Raw genomic sequence first — 25,277 nt, 5'->3', positions numbered from 1 at the left:
TGGCTCAACTTGAATTAGATTGTCTTGTTGAATTAAAAGAGATACTTAACCTTTTCTGAGTACTAGAGTCTTGTCAGATATGTATGTAATTTGCAGATGTTTTCTCCCATTCTGTGGGCTGGCCTTTGGCTTTTCTAATGTAGTACCAGGATTTCCCACATACATTATATCACTGATGAGCAGCAGCTCTTCCCCAGGCCAATTTTCCCAGTTTTTATTTTAGAGAAAGAAGAGGAAAGAGAGGTAGAGACAAAAAGAAGAGAGAAAGTGGCATCATTCCACCATCCAGGTAAGTCTCTACTGCCATACATGTATTGTAAAAACAATAGAGGAGGGAGTCGGGCGGTAGCACAGTGGGTTAAGTGCACATGGCACAAAGTACCAAGGATCAGCATAAGGATCCTGGTTCGAGCCCCCGGCTCCCCACCTGCAGGGGAGTCGCTTCACAGGCAGTGAAGCAGGTCTGCAGGTGTCTATCTTTCTCTCTCCCTCTCTGTCTTTCCCTCCTCTCTCCATTTCTCAGTCCTATCCAACAACGACGTCAACAACAACAATAATAACTACAAAAAAACAAGGGCAACAAAAGGGAATAAATAAATATATATATTTTAAAAAGTAGAGAATTCCCAAAGTGAATGGTCTATAACAGAAACCTATAAGGATCAAGGACTAGCAGATCTACCATAGGAAGAATTTAGAAGATTTATCATATGGGCATTTAGAGAAATTAGAAATTCTCACACAGAAAAGACAACTCAAGAGATATAAGGATAAAATGAAAAATCAAAGTTATAAATAAGTACTAGCCAAATTTTTATCCTGCAAAATTATAATTTCATTATGTTAGAGAACTAAAGGCCTTCTTACATAAAGCCAAATGGAGTTTTCCACCATCAGACTTACAAGAATTTTGAAAGGAGCTCCACAAGAAAAGAGGAAACAAAGCAGGTGACAAATAGTAAAACCAACAATATGAGATAACAGTATAATATGACAGGGGAGGAAGAAGTGAGTAGAAGAAATACTACAAAAAGATCCCTCAAGACTCGCATAGAAAAGACTTTTAAGGGAGCCGGGTGGTGGCACATCTGGTTGAGTGCACATATAATAATACACAAGGACCCAGGTGTAAGCCCCGATCCCCACCTGCAGGGAGAAAGCTTCACAAGTGGCGAAGAAGGGCTGCAGGTGTCTCTTTCTCTCTCCCTATGATTCCCTTCCCTCTCGATTTCTTGCTGTCTCTATTCAATAAATAAATAAAGATAACTTTTATTTTTAAAAAAAGGAAAGGCTTTTAGGTATAAAAATTGCATATATCCCTTATGGTAACTCTAGTTCACTTACAGAGCACTTTGTCCAATAGTAGAAGAAAATGCATTCTTTTCAAGTATGCACAGGACAAACACCAAGATATACCATATCCTGTCATTAAACAGACTGCTCCTGTACCGTATCTTGTTTGTAGTTACCACATATTGAGCCACTGCAAGCTATTGCACACTTTTACATTGAGGTATGTATTTTCCCCTGACTTATGGGTTCACGTGCACATGTACTTGCTATCTGTGGCCTCTGGTCTATATCTAGGTTCTATGGCTTTGTTAGGAAGTGTGCCATCCAAACGGGAATTAAAGATTCCCATGAGCTAGGAACGGTCTGGTCTCACCAGAGTAATGGAGCTGAAGGGTTGACATCCCACATCCCACATCTGGTATCTCTGGACACCATCCAAAGATGATACTTACTGTCTGCATTGACTTGGTTGAGATCAGCAGATGCAGTATCAAATGGTTTGGATTGAGAGAAGCATGAAGGAAAATGAGCTATGCCTCAGAGGTTCCAGGAATGAGAGAAATATGGGTTTTATAGAGAATAGGAAGGTTCCTGCTGTCTTAGTCTAAGAAGGCAATAGGTAGTTGTTATAACCAAGTTATTTGGGGATTTGGTTTCCTTTGAAAATCCCATGATTAGGATTTACTGTACCATAAAAGGCCCTACCATGATTTATATCATTTATGCTATTTACAGTTAACTGTATATAATGACAAGACCAGTTGCTTCTGGTCTTCCTGGTCTAAGATTATAGGTGATTTGAAATTTTAAAGAAAAAGTCATTAGAAATGTATTAACAGGGAGTTGGGTGGTAGCACAGCGGGTTAAGTGCATGTGGCGCAAAGCACAAGGACCGGCCTAAGGATCCCGATTTGAGCCTCTCGCTCCCCACCTGCAGGGGAGTCGCTTCACAAGCAGTGAAGCAGATCTGCAGGTGTCTGTCTTTGTCTCCCCCTCTCTGTCTTCCCCTCCTCTCTCCATTTCTCTCTGTCCTATCTAACAACAATGGCATCAATAACAATAACAATAAAACAAGGGCAACAAAAGGGAAAATAAATATTTAAAAAATTTTAAAAAAAGAAATGTATTAACTTTTTTTTTTGGACTCCAGGGTATTGTTGGGGCTCAGTGCTGGCACTGTAAATCCACTGCTCCTGGAGGCCATTTTTTCCCATTTTGTTGCCCTTGTTGTTGTCATTATGGTTATTGTTGTTATTGATGTCCTTGTTGTTGGATAGGACAGAGAGAAATGGAGAGGCGGGGAGACAGAGAGGGGGAGAGAAAGTTAGACCTGCAGACCTGCTTCACTGTGAAGTGACTCCACTGCAGGTGGGGAGTCGGGGGCTCGAACCGGGATCCTTAGGCCAGTCTTTGCGCTTTGCACCATGTGTGTGCTTAACCTGCTGTACTACCACACGACCCCTATGTATTAATAATTTAAGCCCACTGTTAAAATTCAATCAGGTTACCAATTTGAAGCCTTAAGTGCTTAGATTGAAGGAATACTCAGAACTGAGGTCTATGCATCAAAAAACTGAGACATACAATCTATTTTTCCCCCTCATATTGATTAAAGTGACTTATAAGACTATACGTTGGGAGTAGAGCAGTAGCGCAGTGGGTTAAGCGCAGGTGGCACAAAGTGCAAGGACCGACAAAAGGATCTTGGTTCAAGCCCCCTGCTCCCCACCTGCAGGGGAGTCGCTTCACAGGTAGTGAAGCAGGTCTGCAGGTGTCTAATTTTCTCTTCCCCTCTCTGTCTCCCCCCCTCCATTTCTCTCTGTCCTATCCAACAACGACATCAATAACAACAACAATAAAAACAAGGGCAACAAAAAGGAATAAATAAATATTTTTTAAAAGTTAAGTTATAAGTTAATAGTGTATATTAGATCCATTTGTAGTTTATAAGCGTGATGATTGGGTTGCCACGCAACTGCATGAGATGTTTCACCCACAAACCTTGTTAACGACATCGGCACATTACCCCTCTGACATGAAAAAAGAATTGTATATTAACACCATTCCCACCATTAAAGGTCTGTCCGTACTCCCAACCCCTATAGTAGAACTGAAAATCTACCCTAACCTCACCCCAGAGTTTTTTTATTTTTAATTTTTTAAATTTTTTAAATTATCTTTAATATATTTATTGGATAGAGACAGCCAGAAATCGAGAGGGAAGGGGGTATAGAGAGGAAGAGAGAGAGACACCTGCAGCCCTGCTTCACTGCTCGTGAAGTTTTCCCCTGCAGGTGGGGTCCCTGTGCATTGTAATGTGTGCTCAACCCAGTGTGCCACCACCCGCCCCCCCTTTTATTTTTATTTTTAAGTTACAGAACTACATGTCGAGAGGGGTTTGAATCCACACCATTCCCACCATCAGAGTTCTGAATCTTCACTCTTCCCCACTGCAATCCACCACAGTTCCCCTAAAGTTGTAGACATGGGCCAACCATCTTCTCTACAACTATCTGTCCACGTTTATACAAAGTTACCCCTTCTTTTCCTGATTCAATCCTCTCTTTCCCTCTAAACCACTCATGACATCATAACTACCTCCATATGTCCCTCTCCTTTTCCTTCTCTCTGGGTGCTGATGGAGCTGGAGTGCAGAGTCCTCTTATCTTCATCCTATCACTTCTCCCCTGCTGGGATATGGATCAATGTTGTTTATGGGGAGCAGAAGGTAGGAGTTCTGGCTTCTGTAGCTGCTTCTCTGTGAGCATGGGCATTGACAGGTAGATCCATACCCCCAGCCTGTTTCTATCTTTCCCTAGTGGACCAGAGCTCTGGAGATGCGAGGGTCCATGACACACTGGTGAGATCATCTGTCCACAGAAGTTGGGGTGGAGTCATGGTAGCATCTGCAGCCTGGTGTCTGGAAGGTGGCATGACCTAAGTTGAGACAAGATGGTTAATAAACGGGAACCAGAAAGTAGGATCAGAGCAGATGAGACGAGGGATTTTTAGGGTAGAGGAAAGCTAGGAGAACCATTTTAGGCATGCTCCTGGGGGCATACAACTATAGTAGTTTTGCTTGAGTTTGGTAACTAACTTGAGGTTGGATGAGAATATTGTCTGAGAAAATGGTGTCAGAGTGGAGCACCAGATTTGAAGAGTTGCGAGGTTGACTTCTCAGACTGGTATCTTAGGTTACAGTCCACAGTAGGAATTCAATAGCAGCATAATGTGGGGTGGCAGCACCAGTAGTGATTTGGTTAAAGTTGACAGGGTTGGTGTGATGGTAAGGAATCCTAGAGAAGAAATTTCAAGAAGTATGGGCATATCCTAGAGGTACCAGGACTAGAAGAAATGCAGGTCTTAAAGAGGATGCAAGGGGTTTCTTACAGTCTTAGAGACTAAGTTAAGATATCTATGATTAATTATTATAGCCAGGTTAGTTGGGGGGCTAAGTATCTGTTTTATTATAATTAACTTCACTATGATCTGAACACTTCTAGTGGTATCTGAACCTCCTTGTATTTTACAAGGTCAAAAGGTCTTGACCTGTCTGGCCTAAAGCTGTAATTGATTTAGATGTTTGCAGAGCTTTATTTTCTGACACATTTTTAGAGATCCATAAACAATCCCCACTCCACAGGTTTGCTTTTTTTTTACTTTGATGCAATACTCCAAACTCAGTCAAATTCTTTTTTGCATTTCCCTTTCTGTTCTTCCTCAACTTCTTGTTTATGAAAGGGATCATCCCATACTCGTCTTTCTCTCTCTCTCCTTCTTTAATATTTATTTATTCCTTTTTGCTGTCTTTGTTGTTCTATTGTTGTAGTTATTATTGATGTTGTCATTGTTGGATAGGACAGAAAGAAGTGGAGAGAGGAGGGGAAGACAGAGGAGGGAGAGAAAAACAGACACCTGCAGACCTGCTTCACCGCTTGTGAAGCGACTCCCCTGCAGGTGGGGAGCCAGGGCTCAAACTGGGATCCTTATACCGGTCCTTGTGTTTTGCACCACCTGTGCTTAACCTGCTGGACTACCTCCGAACTCCCTCTCTCTCCCTTTCTAATTGAATTGAAAAGTGACACAGGACAGTGAAATGGTGCATGTGTGAGGCCCCAGCTTTGAAAAACAGAAGCTGCTCTGTTCACTAGGCTACCTCCCTGGGTCACTGTAGTTTACTTTAGAGACAACTGTTGTCACACTGTCTTTCATTATAAAATTTTCAGGTTTTTTTTTTATTTTAGTTGCAAATTCTGTTATGTGGAACTGATTAAGTATATTAATCTTTAAAATGGATTTAGAGGGGAGCTGGGCGGTAATGCAGCGGGTTTGGCGCAGGTGGCACAAAGCACAAGGACCACGTAAGGATCCCGGTTCGAGCCCCTGGCTCCCCAACTGCAGGAGAGTCACTTATCTGACAGTGAAGCAGGTGAAGCAGGTCTGCAGGTGTCTTTCTCTCCCCCTCTTGTCTTCCCCTCCTCTCTCCATTTCTCTCTGTCCTATCCAGCAACGACATCAATAACAACAATAGTAACTACAACAACCAAATAAAAGACAAGGGCAACAAAAAGGAAATATTAAAAAATAATAAAATAGTTAAATTAAAAAAATTATGTATAAAATGGATTTAGAATTCTGTAATATGCTTGGAATGTTTACTTTTTGTAACAATAGATGATGAGGGAAAAGTTTTCTACTTTTTTTTTAAAATAACATTTGAATATGGAAGTCATCTGGATTTTAGTCTGGCATAAATAGGAAATACAATCTCTGCACTGCTCGCTCCTCCACTCCCACTCCCACAGCTATCCAGTTGTCCTAGTTCCATTTACTGGAAAGGTATTTTATATTGGTAGAAATAATTACTTGGTAAATGTTTGTTTAGAATAGTAAACATCTGGCTAAGTGCACATTATGTACAAGGATACAGATTCAAATCCCTAATTCCCATCTGCAGGGGAAAGCTTCACAAGTGGGGAAGCAGTGTTGTAGGTGTCTCCCCCTCTTTATCCCCCTTTCCTCTCAATTTCTCTCTGTCCTATCAAATAAAATAAAATTGAACAGTATTCCTAGCAACTGAGTCCTGAAATACGCATTCACAGAGGCCTACATGTTGCAGGGAACAATGAGTATTTCAAACCTCTTCTTTCCTTGGGCATCAGTTGATGTTAGATGGTGCTCTGAGAGCCAGTTTGAACTGCATGACATATTGAAAGGTCTGTCTGTCCCTGTCTGCTGAGATTCAGCTGGGACCACATGCTGTCTAGACTTAGAAAGCCAGAAGTAGTCAAGGCTGACGAGAGGGTGTTTGGAGCTGCCTCCACAGCAGTCAGGCCATAGAGGGGAACACTACTGAGGAGTTGGAGTGTGACAGCAATGGGCTTCTGATGGGAGAGAGGAGCACAAGGAAGAGGTCTTGTGAGGGTCATCAGTTAACACTCTTAGACATAAGAGCAGAAAACCCATCCAACTACTGACAGTGCTTTCTGCCTCCAGGTACTGAGGACAGTGTGTAGGTTAACTGCCTAAAGCAAGTGGGAGTAGCCAAAGTGAGGTGTGGAGGGAGACAGGGTGGGTGGATACACTCAGATTTAGTATGTTCCATTTCCCCTTCTTTGAGGCTGCTCCAACCCATTTCTGTCCTGTTGTTCCACTCTCTCCCTTCTGCCCCACTTTGGTCACTCATAGCACTGCTTGTGGCTTAGAACTGCAGGTACAGTGCTTACTGTGAAGCCTGCCCACTGTGAGGCCACCAAGGCACAAGCAGCATGCAGCTCTGGAATTGGGCAAATTAAGAGGGTCACACAGGGCTTTGCAGTGGTGCCCAAAGGAATTATGAATAGTGACAACGTGTCCTAGTGCCTTGCAGCTAGGACACTGGTTATGTTCAGACTTTCTCTTCTGACTATAAGGTCATTTGACTAGGAGAGTGCTTCTTCTAGCGTTTGCCCTTCTTCCATAGCCAGTCAACAGCGTCAGGTTGAACCTGATGTAAAGTTTCGAGACCTCCTTTGAATCTGGAGAGGTGGCAGTCGTTGACTATGTGGGTCATAGTCTGTCTGGAGCCGCAGGGGCAGTTCGGGTCGTCTCTGGCTCCCCAGCGATGGAACATAGCGGCGCACCGGCCATGGCCTGTTCGATAGCGATTGAGGAGGGCCCAATCATAACGTACTAGGTCAAAGCCGGGTTGACGCTTGCAGGGGTCTGTGATGAGGTGTTTGTTCTTTACCTCAGCTGACTGCCAGCTCTGTTTCCAAGAGTCTGGAACAGAGAAGTTCAGTGTAGGCAGAGGGGACCAGATTGGGTGACGAGACGTCAAGCGTTGGACAGGGTGGGTGAAGATATCCGCGTATATTGGCAGGTCCGGTCGAGCGTAGACGTGGGAAATGAACTTAGATGATGCCGCATCCCGACGAATATCTGGCGGGGCGATGTTGCTAAGAACTGGCAGCCATGGAACTGGGGTGGAACGGATGGTTCCAGAAATGATCCTCATGGAGGAATATAATTTGGAATCGACCAAGTGGACATGGGGGCTACGGAACCATACTGGGGCACAGTATTCTGCAGTGGAATAGCATAATGCCAGAGATGATGATCGTAGTGTGGAAGCGCTCGCGCCCCATGAGGAGCTGGCCAGTCTTGCAATGATGTTATTCCTCGCGCCCACCTTTGCTGCAGTTTTTATGAGATGTTCGTGAAATGACAGAGTGCGATCGAGAGTAACGCCAAGATAGACTGGCTGGGCTTCATGCCGGATTCTCGTATCGCCAAGCTGCACATTAAGCTCACGCGAGGCCGAGGCATGGTGTAGATGGAAAACAGATGATACCGTTTTTGCAGTGCTAGGGATTAGTCACCATTTTTTACAGTAATCAGATATCAGACATGTGTTTCGTGAGTGTTTCCTTGAGGATGTCGAACTTGGATGCCTGAGTTGCACAGCAGATGTCATCGGCGTAGATGAACTTCCTTGAAGAAGTTTCTGGGAGGTCATTGATGTAAATATTAAATGGGGTGCATTGGATCGACCTTCCTGTGGTGCATCTCGTGAGTACCCATTCATTGGGGAAACTGACGATCCTTCCTAGCCGACTGAATCCACATGGATCCCAGTCACTTTCAAAGGAGAGTGTGCTAAAGCCAGGGAGCAAAGGGGCGTGAGGATGATGAGACTCTTAATTTGGAATGTGAGGCCCAGGGACTGGGTGGTGGCACATTTGGTTTTTAGTGCTATGTGCAAGGACCTGTGTTCAAGCCCCCACTCCCCATCTCCAGAGGAGATGCCTCGCTTTTGTGACAAAGCATGTGAATTGGATTTTGGTGTGTAATTACCATAAAGCTGAGGTCAATGAGCAATAACTAGCAACAGCTGACATCAGGCTGACATACATCAAGTGATTTAAGCACAAAGCTGGCGCAAGTTGGGCTCTCTTCCTGTGTTCTCGGTGCCTGCTCCACTCCCCAGAGCCCATCATGCTGCCTCTCTCAGGAGACTGAACATATGTAGCTGGACTCTGGTAATTAACTTGTGGACTCATAGGCCCAGCCTAGTCTTATCTGTTCTAATTGCCTATCTTGCTGTACTTAAATAATACCGTTCCATACCGCTATATTGCAATGTAGTAAACCTCTGAATTGTTTAAACATGTGCCAAGCTGCCCCTGAAGACATTTTTTTTTGCCTTCAGGGTTATTGCTGGGGTTCAGTGTCTGCACCAGGAATCCACTGTTCCTGGAGGCTATTTTTCCCATTTTGTAGCCCTTGTTGTTATTGTTGGTTAGGAAAGAGATAAGTCAAAGTGGAGGAAAGACAGAGTCAGGGAGAGAAAGATAGACACCTGCAGACCTGCTTTACCGCCTGTGAAGCGACTCCCCTGCAGGTGGGGAGTCGGGGTTTCAAATCGGGATCCTTAGGCGGGTCCTTATGCTTTGCACCATGTGTGCTTAACCCGTTGCGCTACCACCCGGCCCCCTCCCCTGAATTACTATACTTCACAAGTGGTGAAGCAGGCCTGCAGGTGTCTAGCTTTCTCTCTTCTATCTCCCCTACCCTCTCAATCTCTGTCCTTTTTTCTGTCCTTGAGTAAAATGATGGGGGTGGGGGAGAAAAAAAAAGGCCTCTAAGATGGTGGATTTGTAGTGCTGCTACTGAGCCCCAGAAACCAGAGGCAAAAAGAAAAAAAGTGAGGCCCTTCCTGTCTGGATCTTGATTGCTTTCCCAGTTAATACAATTAGCCTAGGAAGCCCTACCTAATAGCAAGCACCTGGGTTGTAGTACTTTTCTACTTGGCTGGTTAAGAGAAAACTTCCCTTTTGGGAGGCTCATGCTCTTCACTAGTGTAACAGGGCAATGGCTAGACCATAGACTGTCTTTTTAAAGCTCCTTCTAACAAATGGAGTATTTCACAGAAACCAATGAGTGTGTTCAGTATTAGGTAGCTTGCACTGAAGCAGGCATGGAGAGCAATTTGAAGCAACCGGCAAAGGTTGTCTAAGGCCTTCTCCAGGTAAGCTTTAACTTCTCCTTTTCTGTAAATAGATAACCACCCAGAAAGGCATGAGAACTAATCAGGTGATTTGCCTGAAAAAGCTTCTCAAGGGTTTTGGAACATAGGTTCCACGAATGAAGGTGCTGAGTATCATTTGTGCCTTTTCAAACTGTCCCCTTTAAGTACCAGCCCAGGGCTCACCCCCCTCTGTTGTCATCTGACTGGCTACGGAAGAAGGGCAAACGCTAGAAGAAGAAGAAAAAGTTGTCATCTGCTGTGGGAGCACTCCACCCCTGTGAATCCTGACAGACCCAGGGCTCCTTCACACCGTGGTTTGGGCTTGGTTGCTAGCTATATGTGTCTAAAACTTCACTTCCACAGTCTAAGTTCCTTAAGGGAGACACTTTCCTCAGTAGCTGTAGATGTCTTGTGCCACCTTACACTCAGATGCCTAGTGTCTGTGGGTTAACCAGCCCAGACCACAGGAAAGGGAGCAGCAGACACAACCAGAATGTGGACCTTGATTGTTATTTATTTTACCAGAGCACTGCTCAGCTCTGGCTTATGGTGGTGTGGGGGACTGAACCTGGGACTTGAGAGCCTCAGGCATGAAAGTCTCTTTGCATAACCATTATGCTATACCCCACCCCTTGATTATTTAGACAAGGTATTTCCAAGGAAGGGAAGATGAATTGCAGGGCCCTCGCACCCAGACAAGGTTAACTGTAACTGAGTAGCCTTGGCAGCTTCCTGCGTTAGTTCTAGAGCAGAATCCCAAACGCATCCCAGCCAGACGGAACAGGGCTCTTCATTGCCTACTTTCCAGTCAAGATCAAGTCTGTGCCCAAACTTCTGCAAACACCAACAAAAAAGAAACTTTCCAATTCAAAGACTCCAGAAATAAGCCTGGTTTCATGTTGTTCTCATTTATTAATCAGTCTGTTCTAAGTTGTACAGTTATGAAAAATAATAAAACCAAAGCTGGAAGCCCAGGAATATTTACACACTCTCTTGTAGTGAGGTCAGTCTATGTTGTTGCACAGATTGGTTATGTTTGGTACCACAAGATGTTTGCAATTCAGACAAAATCAGACAGATTAACAATTATATGTACAGTAAAATAAAAGGGAAGTCATTCAAGTATCAAAATACAGAGACGATTAAATAACATTTTTATTACACTTCAGTCCTGTTGCCACACCATCAACAATACTTTCATCAACTGTATCTGACAATCATTCTGGGAATTTAAAAAACAGACTGAGGTCAGACTAGCTTTCTCAGTGACCAACTATGCTTGCTGCCTGCTCAGCCCAAGGCTTGTCAAAGAACTCCCCCAGAGTGTGGTATTAGAAGGCCCAAGGAGTAGGAGTGTGTAGAGCACTGCAAATGCACAGCCTGTCAGGAGGAAGTCCTGCTCGGAGTAGCTGGCGAGTGGGAAAGAGGCAAGCAGAGAGCCTGCAGCTGGTGACAGGTACTGACCTATTTCAAGTGCTGCCTAATGGAGTCCTTCACAGTCCACAAATGCAGAGACGGGTGTGCCACATAGTGTGACCCGCATTGCGAAGTACAGAAATGGGGGCTTTAGTCTCTTGAAGCCTGTCCTTAAGGTAGTAACATCCTCTCTAGGAAAGGAACATATATCTGCCCCAGAGAAGGAGTTAGATGTAGTTCCCTCTTTTCTTGAATATTCAGAAATGAACCAATCTCAAAAGAAAATCCAAAGCTAGAGCAGACTAGCCAAGGCTTTCCAATTATGAAAACACCCTGAATAAATAAAGAAGATATAGCAGCTTCAAGGGAAGGAAACACATATGACTCAAAAACAAAAAGACAGCTTAAGGAGTTCATCGTAGTGTTTATAGTTTTCTTTTTGGACCTACCACCTACCAAGAGAGGCCTACTTGGATGTGACCTGGCCTTCATCACGAAAAAGGGCATCAGCTGAGTGCCATGGCATGGCAGAAGCAATACAGTTGGCCCAACTGTCTCAGGTTTTTTTGGGATGATACTAGGGCTGAATACTGCACAGTGTTAGCAGAGGGGATCCTCACAGACCCTGGAAGAAGCAGGAAGTCAAGTCAGATTTGCAGGTGTTGAGGTTTTTGTGAGCCAAGAAATGGAGGATGACTGGCCTCTAATGCAGAGGAGAGCTGACTCCCAGGGCCTAAGGTGCTGGAGGCTCAGAAGAGAGAAAACGCACACACACACAAACACACACACACACCACACACACCACACACACACACACACACCCCTGCTTTTAACTTCTGGTCAACCACAGGGGCTGTGAATGTGCCTGAGAACACATTCCCCACACATAGAGAATTTCCATTCAGAACCTTTGCTGGGAGGTGAAGTGCTGAGGAAGCCTGGAATTGATCCCAGGAACAGACTGAACAGTGGCAGTTAAAGCACAAGCCTGCAGAATCACCCCTGGGAGCACATGGCCCTTTCTGTTCCCTCTCTGAAAGGGAACACACAGCTGGCCTGGCTCTGTCTCTCAGGAATTGGCTCCTTTATTTCTACTAAACTCCAGAAGGAAGACACCAAGTTAAAAAGCAAAGCCAGCCAGCAGGAGAGCTTACGCAGCAGGGCACACCAGTACACCAGCCTGCCCCGAAGGCCTCACAGGGGAGAGAATCCAATTGACTGTTACCTTACTTAGCCTCTGCTACACTTAAGAGTCAGGGATGAGCCCAGTAGCTGAAAACACAAGTCAAGCCAATAATTAAGAAAATCAAAACTAATTACACAGACCTGATTAGACAAATCACAAATTGGCAGGTAGCAATCTTAGCTGACCTTCCCATTTAATGCCCAAAACAAAGTTCCTTTTTCAATCCTTTCCAACTCAACTCAGGTGGTCTGATGTTAGCAGAGAACTTGTGGCCAGGCAGCTCAGGTCAGTGCTTTGACCACTGACAGGTCAAAGGTTAAGGAGCAGCCCAGAGCTCCCGGCACTGGCTCAGATGTCACGGCATCAGAAACTGCTCACTCATCTCTGGTTGAACCCTGGTTCTTCACGGCTGAAACCCCAGAAACAGACCAGAAACCTGCTTTTTCCAGGTGCCTCTAAATCAGTGTTCAGCTCTAAACAGGGACAAAAACTGTAGTTCATTAAGTAACAGCAACTAACTTTGCTGGCTTGAAAAGGAGACTAACAAACCTAGTCAGTCAGTGTGTCTCTTGTACCTGCCCCTTCCCCTCACCACTGCTTTCTCTTCAGACCTGCTGGATCACACCATGATCCATCCTGAGGACAGAGGCCTGGGCTGACTCACCTATAAGCCAATCTCGGGGCCTCTGTCCTTTGATTCTATGGCCACTTGTCTAAAAATTGGCAGTTAAACTTAGAGGTTTGAGCCAAGTATTAAAAGTTCATTTTATAATTTTTTTTCCTTTAAAAAAATGTGTTCTGGACAAGTACTTCTTATCCCTTTGGAGTCCAGTCACAGCAGCTAGAGGCCTAGAGTGCTTCTCTGCAACCAGAGCAGGGTTTGCTCTGCAAGACCTGGTGGTGGCAGCCCAGACTAAGCAGCCGAGTGGAGATCCTACAGGCAGAGGCTGGGCCTGGCTCTTCAAAGCCGCAGGTGAGACGGTGGTGATGATGGTGGTGTGGTGGTGGCAGGAGCCTATGCCCCCCCACTTCTTGTGTTTCCGCAGCACAATTTGGTTCCTCAGTGGCTCAGCTTGGCAGAAGCAAACACAATGGGGGGAGGGGGAATGTTAACCAAAGGACCTACACAAGATGGAGGAAACCGAAAGGAAACTTGGAAACAGACAGAAGTCCCTTAGAGCCTCCCAAGTGCCCTTGGTGGCCTGTTCCAAGTGACATAGCCCACTGCTGCCTCTGGCTTGATGCATCTACTTGGGAAGGCACAAGGACAGGCAGGCAGAAGGACTCACCCTGTTTTAGCAACTTAGATTTCAACTCTAAAATAATTGCAGTGACTGACTGACTTTTCTACTGGGCTATATTATGCTTACATTGTTTCCTACTGAACTGCTGCTTTTCTGTCTCCTGCCATCTGATCTGATTTGCTAACATCAGAGAACGTGGGGCTTCATCAAAGCTTCAACTCCATGATCCCAGTTGCTGAACTGCTGTGAGGTGATGGATTATACAGACTTCCCTCTCAGGAGTCAAGAGGCAACAGTAGTTGAACAAGAAAGGGACGAGTGATGGCTACTTTGATCTCCACACTGTGGAGAAGTCAGAAAGCTCCTGGAGAACCATGGAGTTGCTTGGTCCAGGTTCCTGTCCTTGAGCAGTTCTGATCTAGGAGGAAAGAAGATGAACTGTGTGTGCAGGGAACAGGCTTCTCACTTGGTGGGTCCTACAGGAAGGTCTTTCCCCCTCAGTGGTCAGCTTTCTCACTGATGAAAACGAGGGGCCAACCACAGACATGCTGTCCCATTAGGACCAAGAAATCTGCTGAGTGAAGCCAGCCTGCAACATCCAGCTACTCAGAGCCCCATGCTTTGGAGTCAGGCATTTGCCCAAGGGTCTGGCACAGATCTTGGCCCTTACAGAAAGTACTCAGCTATCATCAAGCCACAGTGCTGAGCTCAGAGGAGGCCAGCACCTTAGAGCAAAGAGGGAAGGGCCGCAGACTGGCTGTGAGCAGAGTATGAGGGGTTTCTGGCACCGGGTGATCACAGTGGTTGGTTTTGTCAAGAAAGGTGCAAACAGTTAACTCTTGACCATGGCTCCCAGCTATATAGCCCAGTGTAGAAGATAGGAGAGGAGAGTGGGCAAAACCCAGCTCTGAGGGAGTTGTCACTGTTGTGGTTCAGATCCTGCTTGAAGAATGCCTCCCATAGGATTCAGTGCCTGCCCAACAAGGCCCTTTTGCCTATGTGGTGCCCATTTCAAAGGCAACTCACTCCTGCCACCACCCCCAAAGCTTCCCCTCCCCAAGGGGGGGATTCACAGTGTCCGGTGGTATTAGGTACAAGCTGTGAGTGTGCAGTGTCTAGAGCTGCTGCCCAGGAGAACACGTCCCAGTGGGGGCAGGGCCTTGGAGTCAGCAGCTGGAAGGAGAGTTGAGAACAGCAGAAAGATCGGATGGCAAGGCACAGTGAGACTAGTAGAGACAGGGAGTGGGTGATTAGAAGATAGTGGTCTCATACTTGGTGCTGAGGCTCCGCTTAGAGTCTGGTTTGGGATCCACAACCCAGGAGACACTGGCATGAGACTGGGCATCTTGGTCAGTATCAGGTGGCTCCAGCTGCCAAGGAAAAGGTGAAGAGTGAGGCAGTACTGGGCCTGGGACAACAGCATTATCTGTTCCTACTACCCCCCTATCCCCCCGGCCCAGGCCATCCTGGCATCGGTATCCCATGGAGGGCAGGGGAAGTTTTGTTTCTCTTTAGCCAAAAGGCAGGTTCTCTGGGGATGAGATGGAAGAAGTGGCCTGCTGCCCGGAGCACTGCAGGAGTTACCTCCAGGCCTTACAGGGGCAAATTTTCCCAGGGATTTCGTGGAGCCTTCTCGGTTACAGGAGTCCTGCTCTACTTAAGCACTGGGCTCTAGCCCCCAGAGCTACTCCCAGAGACAGCAAGGGGGATGGAGGCTAGAAACCCCCTGAGGAAGACTACAATCGGCACCCCAGACCTCTAATGAGAGAACACACAGCAGAAAAAACAGGGCTGAAGCACAGACAGGATGGCAGAAGGGCGGCTCAGTAAAGAATGTCACTCAGGCAGAGAGGGGAGGCCACTAGTCTCACGGTCACTTCAGGAAGACTGACACACAGACAGCAGGAGGTGTAAAGACCTTGATTCCAGGACTAACAGACAGCAGCAGTAGGTAAGAAGGACGATGAGTGGTGCAGGTGTGACAGTAACAACAGCGACTATCAGGGGGCGGCAGCACCTGGGGTGCAGAGCAAAGCAGACACAGACACGGGGTGACATTACTGGGGGCTCGCCTGTGGCCATGGTCTCTCTGAGCCTGGAAGGCTCATGTCAAAGCCCTCCTAGGCGAGGACCCCAAAGTAGGTACCTAATGAACAGGCCCATGTCCTTGTGCCTGGCCCCACCCCAAGCTCTCAAAACCCAGGGTGAGGGGTGTGCAGTGGGGACAGGGAGTCTTGGTGAATGGGGCCCACGTACTGCTGACTTCCTCATGCCGACCCGAGGTTTAGGCACCGGTTTAGAGGATTTTGTTTCGATCATTTCAGCTGCAGTGGCTCCCATGGGCTTGGATTTCTGGGCCTGCAGAGCCAGCTGGTAGGCCACCTCAAACGCCTGTCCTAGCGTCAGGATGATCTCATAGGTCAGGTTCTGGGAAGAAACAGCACAAGCTAAGCAAATAGGATCAAAGAAAGGCCTCATCCCTTTTCTCTCACACTTGCTCTGGCCTCACCCTAGAGTATAGGTGATGCCTGGATAGGTAATAGGAATATAGTCAATTCTGACAATGTTTTGAAAACATAAATCTCTCCCACTGGGGCTGATCTATTAGGAAACAATTTGAGCACCACACTTTTGGGTTTCCTCATGTCTAATTTTATTGGAAAGAAACAGAAAATAGAAAAATGCAAAAACTGCTCCCAATTGACAACTCACTTAGGGGCACACAAAACCATGTGTACCATCCACACCTGCTGTCACAATCTTCCACTACCTCCCAGTAACAAGCTCCAAAACCAGCCCCATCTCCTCTTCCTGTCAGCTGCTCTCCCTTTCCTCCCTCACACAGGCTAGCAGACCACACACACTAATCTTAGAACTTTCTGAAGGTAGAGTGTGGGCTGATCAGTATATTGCTCACTTAATAGGAATAAAATTGAGTTTGTGGATTTTGTTACTTTTTTTTGTTATTTCTCTTTTTTTACTGCTCAGCTCTGGCTTATGGTTGTGCTGGGGATTGAACTTGAGACCTCTGGTCTTGAGAATTTGAGACCTCAGGCAGAAAAGGCTTTTTGCATAGATATTATGCTATCTCCTTACCCCTTCATAAGGTTTTTTTTTTTTAAATTTTTTAATATTTATTTACCCTTTTGTTGCCCTTGTTTTTTTATTGTTGTTGTAGTTATTGTTGTTATTGATATCATCATTGTTAGGACAGAGAGAAATAGAGAGAGGAGGGGAAGACAGAGAGGGGGAGCAGAACTGCTTCACTGCCTGTGAAGCAACTCCCCTGCAGGTGGGGAGCCGGGCGGCTCGAACCGGGTCCTTCCGCTGGTCCTTGAACTTCACGCCACATGTGCTTATTCTGCTGCACTACTTACCACCTGACTCCCATCAAGTATTTTTGTAAGTGTGTCACAAGCCTTGAGAGCTGTGTTCTTGACCAATCTATTTCAGAATCCTGCATTTTATTGTGTGACTTTACACAGCAGAGTTGTATCCAGAAGCACAGATGTTATGTTACACAGAACTGAAATGTTAAGGAAATGTGAACTACAGGTCAAAGAGCTGGCGTGAGACTGGGCATCTTGGTCAGTATCAGGTAAGGTTACAGGACTGGGTGGATGCTCTCATTTAACCTTCACTCCTCCAAGACCTCACCCTTAAGTTCGTTACAGTGAGCAGAAGAGGAAAGGTGATGTTTCTAAGATCATACCGCAAGTGGCAGAGTCAGGAGACTGATGCTGGGGCCAAAGCAAGCACTCAGGTCTGAAGAGTTCCCAGAGACATGAAAGTTGTGAACTAGCCACTATCTCTGGGGCAGCCAGGACCTAGACAAAGTCTGGGGTTGAGGAGATGGCTTGGGATCTTTTCTCGGCAGGAGTCTCTGCTCCTCTGCCAGGCCATGGCTCTGGGCAGTGTGTGTGACCGCTCCCAGCACTACCAGAGCAGGACTTTTGGGGAAGCCCTGTGACTAGAAGGACACTGCTGCCTCCAAGAGGACATTTTAGAGGATCGGCCCAGCTGGAGGCTTGGGTGAGGGTGGTATGGCGGCACCACCGGTAGGATATCAGCCTTTGCTGACCTGAGAAAGATTTGGCTAGAAGCTGGAAAATCTTTCACGAAAACCCTGGGCTGTGCTTCATTCTCATCACTACATGAAGGGATTGGACAAGGTGCCAGGACAGTGCTGCACGGAGGCAGCTCCATACACAGCTGCTCCCAGCTGTGCCCGGGAGGGTACAAGGACCCCACCTACCACATCCACAGTACTGAAGACATGACAGTAGTGGTGGCTGGTCTGCAGGTCCTTGGTGATGTAGGCAAAGGTGCAGAGGTCCTCTGGGTCCTGGGCTGCACAGGAAATGTTCCGGATCTCATGCTCTGCGATGACATTCTGCTGGGAAAAGTAGTATCTCAAACTCTGGGGCCCCAAGGCCGAGCTTCAGCTCTCACCATCACCTCCCTTCTTTGTCCCAGTCTAAGGTGTTTATTGAACAACGCAACCTGTACTGTTTTGTAGGGCGGTGGGCAGTCTTGAACCTCGCCCACTTTAGGTTGGAGGAGTCTACCCGTGACCACAGCAGTGAGTGAATAAAGAGGAGCGCCCCATCTAACTGCTGGAGCTCTCCAGTCCCTTTTGCCCTGCAGGGCAAAGGTGAGGAGGACACAGTAGCAGCAGCCTGGGGGAGTCCTTTGCTCATTATTGGAATCACACCATGAAAGACCTGACTGAGAGCAGTTATTGGGGCCAGTGGGAGCCATGCTGAAGATGAATCCTGGGGTCAGGTTACATGAGTGGATAAGAAATAAGTACTCGGGCTAAGTGTCAGGAATGGATAGGAATGACAGGCTGGAGATACTAAGGAAGACACCCAGTAAGCGATGAGGGACTGGGGGGTAGGGGGAGGGGGTCCCCATCTGCCAACAGTGCTTGTGAGAAGCACACCTTGTTGGAGGCATCGATGAACTTGACACCTTTGTATGTGATGGACAGAATGATGGTGGGGATCTTCTTCATGTGCTCGGTGGATTTCTATAGGAAACAAAGGGTAGCACTGTGAACACCCCTCCCCAGGGCCCCTTGGGTTCCACAGTCCCCAGCCTTCCCCGTCCTTTCATAGTGTGGCAGGACCCAGGTGGTAGGAAGGAGCTTGTGCCCTCATTTACGCCTTCTGTCCCACCAACTCCCCTTCTCCAGCCCACAAGGACAACCTACCCGCATTTTGGCACAAGCATCTTGTGTGGATTCTGTCCCTCGTAGATCTTTGATCAACATGGAGCCCAGATACTGTGGGAGTGAGCAGTGGCCAGGCTTAGAAGTCTAGCCTTGGGGCAGGGTGGTGTTGCACCCAGTTGAGTGAACATGCTACCATGAGCAATGAGCTAGGTTCAAACCTCTGGTCCCTAACTGCAGGGGGAAGCTTCACAAGTGGTGAAGCAGTGCTGTAGATGTCGGTCTCTCTCTCTCTATCTGCCCTTTCCCTCTTATTCTGTCTCAATCCAATAACAAATATTTTTTTTTTAAAAAAGAGGACAAAGTATGGCTTTATATAAACACAACTCAACCAGTTTGAGGCCACATTCCTCTGTCCCAGCTGGGGAGGCCCTCTCCCCCTAGGTGCTGGGAGCACATGAGGAGCAGAGAATAGCACCAGGCAGGAAGCAGGAGGCTGGGAGGGCAGGAGCAACTCACATTAGCTTCATAACCGCAGGACTCAAAGATGAGTTTCTCTGGCTGGTGTTGCCAACTTTGCACAGGAGCATAGGGAGCAGCCAGACTTGGGGGCCGAAGGGTCAGCTTAGCCTCTCGGTGCTCTTCCTGTAGAACATGCAGGGACAGAAGTCTACTTGCCTGCTCCAGAGGAGCTCACAGGCTCTCTGCCTGGGCTCATCTAGCATGCCCAAGGACAAAGAAACCAGTCACCGCCAAGGAGCTCAAGGACCAGGCTTGAGGGAGGAGGCAAATAACATCATTCAAATGCACTATGGCAGAGGTGAGGGCTTACCAAGGTAAGGAAAAGATAAGCAGGGCCCAAGTAGTCGGATGACAAAGCTCAATCTGAAGGTGCTGTAGTGTCTGAAGTGAGTCATAATGGAGATACAATATGAATAAAAGCATGTGCAGAAGCACAAAGCATGAGGGACAAGGAAGCAGGAGCCAGACCCCTGGAAGCTTCATATCTCAGTGAAGGCCCCCAATCTATGACTCTGGGGGAGTAGAGGGAAATAGCCATGGGATGCCTTTTTTTTTTTTTAGTATTTTTTTAAATTTATTTTATTTATTTATTCCCTTTTGTTGCCCTTGTTGTTTTATTGTTGTAGTTATTATTGTTGTTGTTGTTGGATAGGACAGAGAGAAATGGAGAGAGGAGGGGAAGACAGAGAGGAGGAAAGAAAGATAGACACCTGCAGACGTGCTTCACCGCCTGTGAAGCGACTCCCCTGCAGGTGGGGAGCCGGGGTTCGAACCGGGATCCTTATGCCGGTCCTTGTGCTTTGCACCACCTGCGCTTAACCCGCTGCACTACAGCCCGACTCCCCATGGGATGCCTTTTATGGTGAGTCTGCTATGAGATAATGGGGTCCTTAAGAGTGTTGGTAGAAGGAATGGGGAGGAGAGAGAGGATTCAGGAAATATTTACAACTTCTATTCCCAAGTAATATAGAAAGTCTCTCTAAACAGAGCAACTAAAGCTGCTGGGCAAGCTTTTAACAGTCTTATAAAATTCATGAGCATGATTGTGGAAAGGTTATAGAAATCCTTTGAGGTTAGAAATGAAAAATGTATCAAGAGAAAAAAAAGCTAAATTTTACTCCTACCAATCTTTCGAGTAACAGGCCAATATAGAGGACAAGAAATGTTCTAGAATGTTTGCAAGGCAGGAGGTGAGACAGGTGAGGCCAGAAGAAACTGCAGTACCCTGAAAGCAATGCCATGAGAGGGTGGACCAGGCATGTGTGATGGGGGTGGAACAGGCATGTGTGATGGGGGCAGCCCAGGAAAAGCAGAGTCAGGCCCCAGGGCAGTGTAAGCTGATGGGTCTGTGAGGGTTGGTGGATTAGGTGGATATGAGTCTCAAAGCCATGCCCACCACTGGGTCGCAGAAATTAAGCAGTAAAATGGAGTCTGATCCAGAATGTAGCTTTTTTTCCCGGACAGGCAGAGCAGAAGGCTGTAGAGTTGAAGAGGGGAGAAAAAGTAGTAGTCTAGGTAAGGAAGGAAGAAGGGGGTGAGAAGGGACTGAGTGGGAGGAGTGGGTGGGTGGCCCACAGGGCTAGCTGGACGGTGGATGGCTGTAGTCAATGAAGAAACCATGCACCTAAGCTTCTGAAGAGACAAGGACCAGGCTGCAGAGGAGCCCAGCAGTAACACTGCAGTGAGTGGTGTAGTCACAACCTGGGAGGTGGTGGTGTCTCCCCTGCTCTTAATGCCGGTCTACTGGCGCTCAGGTGTACAGGCAGCAGAGGGGTCTGGAAGGCCCTGCTTTGCAAGAGGAATAACAGGACCCGTCTACAACCCACCTGCATTCTGAAGCGCTCTACCCGAGAGGGTGCTGCAGGGTCATGAAGACTGTCGTGCCGTCTCCTGCTAGTGTCCCCATGTGGCAGCAACAGGTCAGCTGACCGCCCAGTGCAGGAGTCATTCTGGCTTAGGGGAGATGACGTCTGAGAAAACAAGTCTTGGCACTGCAGTGGGGAGAAATCCAGGTGAAACACAGAACCTATCATACTAGTTCTTAGATTGTAGGTGTTGGGCAGACCTGAGGCTGCTTAGGGCCAGGCCCCAGCAGGAGAGTTAGAGACAAAGACTTGGAGCTAAGGGCAAAACACCAAGGAGTTGCTAAATTAGTGGCATTTGGGTTGGAGCCTTGGCTAAATGGGCCACTGGGAACAATGAAAGCAACCAAATTCTTCCTGAAGCCAGGAAGCTCTGACAGCCCAGTCCTGCAGGTGTAGTGCATACATGCTGGCCTGGAGTTACAGGGGGGAGGAGATGGTCACAGCACTGGAAAAATATCTTCAAAAATCAAAAATCGAGTGGGGGAGACAGCATAGTGGTTGTGAAAAAAGATTCACAGGCCTCGTAGATCTTTGATCCACATGGAGCCCAGATACTGTGGGAGTGAGCAGTGGCCAGGCTTAGAAGTCTAGCCTTGGGGCAGGGTGGTGGTGCACCCAGCTGAGTGAACATGCTACCATGAGCAACGAGCTAGGTTCAAACCACTGGTCCCTACCTGCAGGGGGGAGCTTCCGAGGCTCAGGTTTAATCCCCTGCACCAAACATAAGCCAGAGCTGAGCAGTGCTCTGACTGAAAAAAAAAATATATATATATAAAAAGCAAAAAGAATTATCAAAAATCATCAGTAACAATCTATCTCAGGTGTCTGGGGCATGGCAATGTTTCAGTCTCAGAGAATAGAGCGCAGTCCCCTCATATTTCAGATTTAAATGTCAGTTGTGGGTTTGGTTCCTAGAACTAGTCTGGATTTCAGCTCTATTTGTAGAAGGAGCATCGACGGGGCCAAGGAGATGTCTCAGCAATAGAGCATAGGACATGCATGTACAAGGTCACAAGTTTGATTCCTGGCACCACAAATGCCAGATCTGAGCAGAGCTCTGATCTCTCTCATAAATAAAATACTCAAACTTCCTAAGGCTGCCCTAAAAGGTCTGAAGCACAGAGAGCTGTCTCCTTCCTCAGATGGCAAGACACACTAACCCTGGAAAGTTTGTAGCCCACGGAAAAAGTCATCTGAGAAGTTCCCCCCCCCCAACTTTTTAATTGTTGTAGTTATTATTGTCATCATTGTTGGATAGGACAGAGAGAAATGGAGAGGGGAGTGGAAGACAGAGAGGGGGAGAGAAACACCGCCTATGAAGCAACTCCCTTGTAGGTGGGGAGCTGGAGGCTCAAACCAGGATCCTTACGCTGGTCCTTGTGCTTTGCATCTTGTGCGCTTAACCCGCTGTGCTACTGCCCAACTCTCAATCTGAGAAGTTTTTGAAATGGCAGGTTCTCTTACCCATCCTGCCCTGCTCCAGGAACTGAACTTCAGAAAACTTGGGGAGGGCCCAGGTCCTGCAGTATATCTCAAGCTTTCTCTCCGGTTCATGTTTCACTCCCTGAAAGGGGGCCTCCTCCCTGCAAAGCACTCAGCCATCCATTTTGAATTGTTTCCTACTCTACCCCAACTTGATCCTTTGTTTTGGGCTATCTCAAACTTCTTTAAATGTTGATGAGAGGCAGGTTGCCACCCCTACTCTTCTCTCTACCTGGGCCAAGGAATAAACTTGCCTAGAGTGCTGTTTGTTTGTTGATTACTGAGGTCACTTGTCTCCGAAGAACTCCCAAGAATTCTCTTTAATCTGTGACAATACAGAACACATACAAATCCCTTGCCCATCTTTCCCCAACTCACTCTCAGCTGGGAAAACCTTGGGGGCTTCTGGGGTGGCTCCTCATAGGGCCTGTCAGCGAGGGAGGCAATGATGCGCTTGCGATGGCCAAGCAGATGAACCTTTAGGACCTGGCCAGGATAGGGGAGGGGAATCAGGAAGTGACAGGACCATGCCCACCCCCCACCCCCCAGTCCAGGAGGGCCAGGCAGGCCTGAGCAGAAGCTGTACTCACATTAACAAGCTCCAGTTCCCAGAGGTTCTTCACAGTGTCGAGGGAGCTGTAGCCACTTGACAGGAAGGAATGGACATAGTCTTGTAACCCCAGAGAGTCCAGCCAGGAGGGAACTGATGGGGGGCTGGTCCCATCATAGCCCAGAGCTTTTACCTGGGGGGCAGGGAGAGGAACATCTCAGCAATCAAGGGACAAGGATCCCAGGGAGCCAAGCAGCTCACACAGATCACAGCAAACTTCTGGGGCTCTGTGGGCCTGTGTCTTTGGCATCCCTGAGTCCCTCCATTCACTAAGTCCTTTCTAGCATGACTATGGACTCAGTTTCTCTATCTTGTGATGTGGGTCCAGGACCACAAACACCCCAGGAATGGGGAAGGTGACTTAACTGGGTAAGGCTAGACAGGGATGGAAGTTTGCAAAGGCTCCTATTCTGTGCACTGAGGCCCTGGTATGACAAGGAAACGATGTGTCTGTGAAGTGGATGTCAGCTTCACTGCTGGCACTTATGCTTCCTGCGTTCTGGGTGAGTAGAAGGGACAAAGAGACACTGGACTCATTGCTGGCACAGCTGGGGGAGAGGCCGGCTCTACTCCTCATGGAAAGTTCCTGCTTCTCTGCAGGCTCTGAACACCCAAGGCTTCCCTGCAGAGGCCTGATGCTGGTGTCAGTGCAGGCTGGCCTGGTGTTCACTGGTCAAGAGATAGCACAAAGGGGCTGCAGGGCAAGTCTGTGGGGCACAAGGTCCTGTGCCAAGAGGGTTTCTAGAATAAGTGCTATCTGTCCCTTGCTCTACTGATGCTCCAATGCCTGGGGACTTGCCAAGGAGTTCAACAGGGCTCCCTACTGTCTGCTGGGGCTCCCAAGATATGGGGAAGGCACTTTCAATCAACAGGCCTAGAGCTAAGTTCCTGCCCTTCTTGGTGCCCAGGTGCCATCAGAGACAGGCTGCAGTGCCATCAGTGGTCACCTTGGGTAGGGACCGTGCAGCCTGCAGCAACTTCCTCCGGTGTTGTGGGTCACTGATGCCAATCTCCCGCAGGTCTTGCTCTTCCATCACGTTAGGTCCCTTAGAATAAAAAAGAACATGAGGGCTTAGACAACTGACAGCTAATGATGTCAGTCAGGTCAGCTTTTCAGAGCCTTTTCTAAGTTCTTCTCCTTTGCCACAGGTATCAAGAGGGAGTGGAGACCCAGGCTCCCCATGGAAGTCAAGTCTGGCAGTAGGAGATACCGAGCAAGCAGGAAATCAAGACAGACAAATCTGCCCAGACTGCCCCCAGGTGAGCTTTGTAGTGCTGGGGCTCTAGAACGAGACCAGAGCACTGACCTCAGCACAGCCATCAGAGGTGGTTAATCCCAAGGGTCCTCACATGCTATGTGATGGACATAAGAATGTTATGTTGTATAATTCTAAGGTTGTATCAGTCACCACCAAGAGCAACTGACACCCAAGAGGCCACCCTCATCCCATGAGAAGAGGAGTCTCAAACAGGGACAGTAAGAAAAAAGCTTTTCTGTCCAAGAAAGGAAGAAGGGCGAGAGCTGAGCAACATGGGGCAGGTCTCCTGGCCTTCAATAAACCAGACTGGGCTGTTAAGGATGCAAAAGCTTCTGGTATTCCTGCACTGCTCAGCATTCAGCATGATGGTGACCACATCTGTTGCATGTGTGCATGCTTACTGATGACAGGGCTTGAGAACTTTCCCATTGTCCAGTCCATTCTGTGCTCAGGACCACGTGTCTTAACTGTTGATTTACAGGTAAGAAAATGCTGGCAGAGATCAGTGAACCTGCTTCCAATTACACATCCAGTGGGAGGTGCTGTGGCATAAATTCATAATTATGTGGTTTGGGAGCCTCACTGAACACACAGTATTGCAAAGCAGTCAGACATTCAATCACAAGACTGCAGCCTCCCTAGGACAATGAAGACAGATTTGGAATTGCAGATGTAACCCACCTTGATTAAGAGCTTTGATAAAGAGTGTCTGTTCCCA

General features: G+C 47.4%; 1 protein-coding gene and 1 non-coding gene across 10 annotated transcripts in view; one reads left to right on the top strand and one right to left on the bottom strand.

Annotated features, from left to right (window-relative positions):
* Positions 1-3,224: 3,224 nt before the first annotated feature.
* Positions 3,225-3,329, top strand: LOC132538545 (small nucleolar RNA U13). The gene has a single exon (XR_009549893.1). It is a non-coding gene; the product is annotated as a small nucleolar RNA U13 (small nucleolar RNA).
* A 7,361-nt stretch (positions 3,330-10,690) lies between these two features.
* The window catches only part of ANKS1A (ankyrin repeat and sterile alpha motif domain containing 1A), a 222,181-nt gene continuing 207,594 nt past the window's right edge, over positions 10,691-25,277 (bottom strand). For 2 of the 9 annotated variants that reach the window (XM_060189650.1, XM_060189651.1), the window contains 12 exons: positions 24,248-24,346; positions 23,281-23,433; positions 23,069-23,176; positions 21,170-21,334; positions 19,341-19,466; positions 18,864-18,935; positions 18,594-18,680; positions 17,904-18,041; positions 15,905-16,075; positions 15,567-15,665; positions 14,921-15,018; positions 10,691-14,066 (listed from right to left, as the gene is read on the bottom strand). In XM_060189650.1, the coding sequence (XP_060045633.1) occupies positions 13,931-14,066; positions 14,921-15,018; positions 15,567-15,665; positions 15,905-16,075; positions 17,904-18,041; positions 18,594-18,680; positions 18,864-18,935; positions 19,341-19,466; positions 21,170-21,334; positions 23,069-23,176; positions 23,281-23,433; positions 24,248-24,346 (1,452 nt within the window). In that variant the 3' untranslated portion in view covers positions 10,691-13,930. The other 7 variants (XM_060189652.1, XM_060189658.1, XM_060189654.1 and 4 more) reach the window with 6 other exon arrangements.

The sequence above is a fragment of the Erinaceus europaeus genome, chromosome 4 (assembly GCF_950295315.1).
Source record: "Erinaceus europaeus chromosome 4, mEriEur2.1, whole genome shotgun sequence".
NCBI classification, from domain to species: Eukaryota; Metazoa; Chordata; class Mammalia; order Eulipotyphla; family Erinaceidae; genus Erinaceus; species Erinaceus europaeus.
Note: the sequence above shows the minus strand (reverse complement) of the source record. Positions and strands in the feature narration are given on the sequence as shown.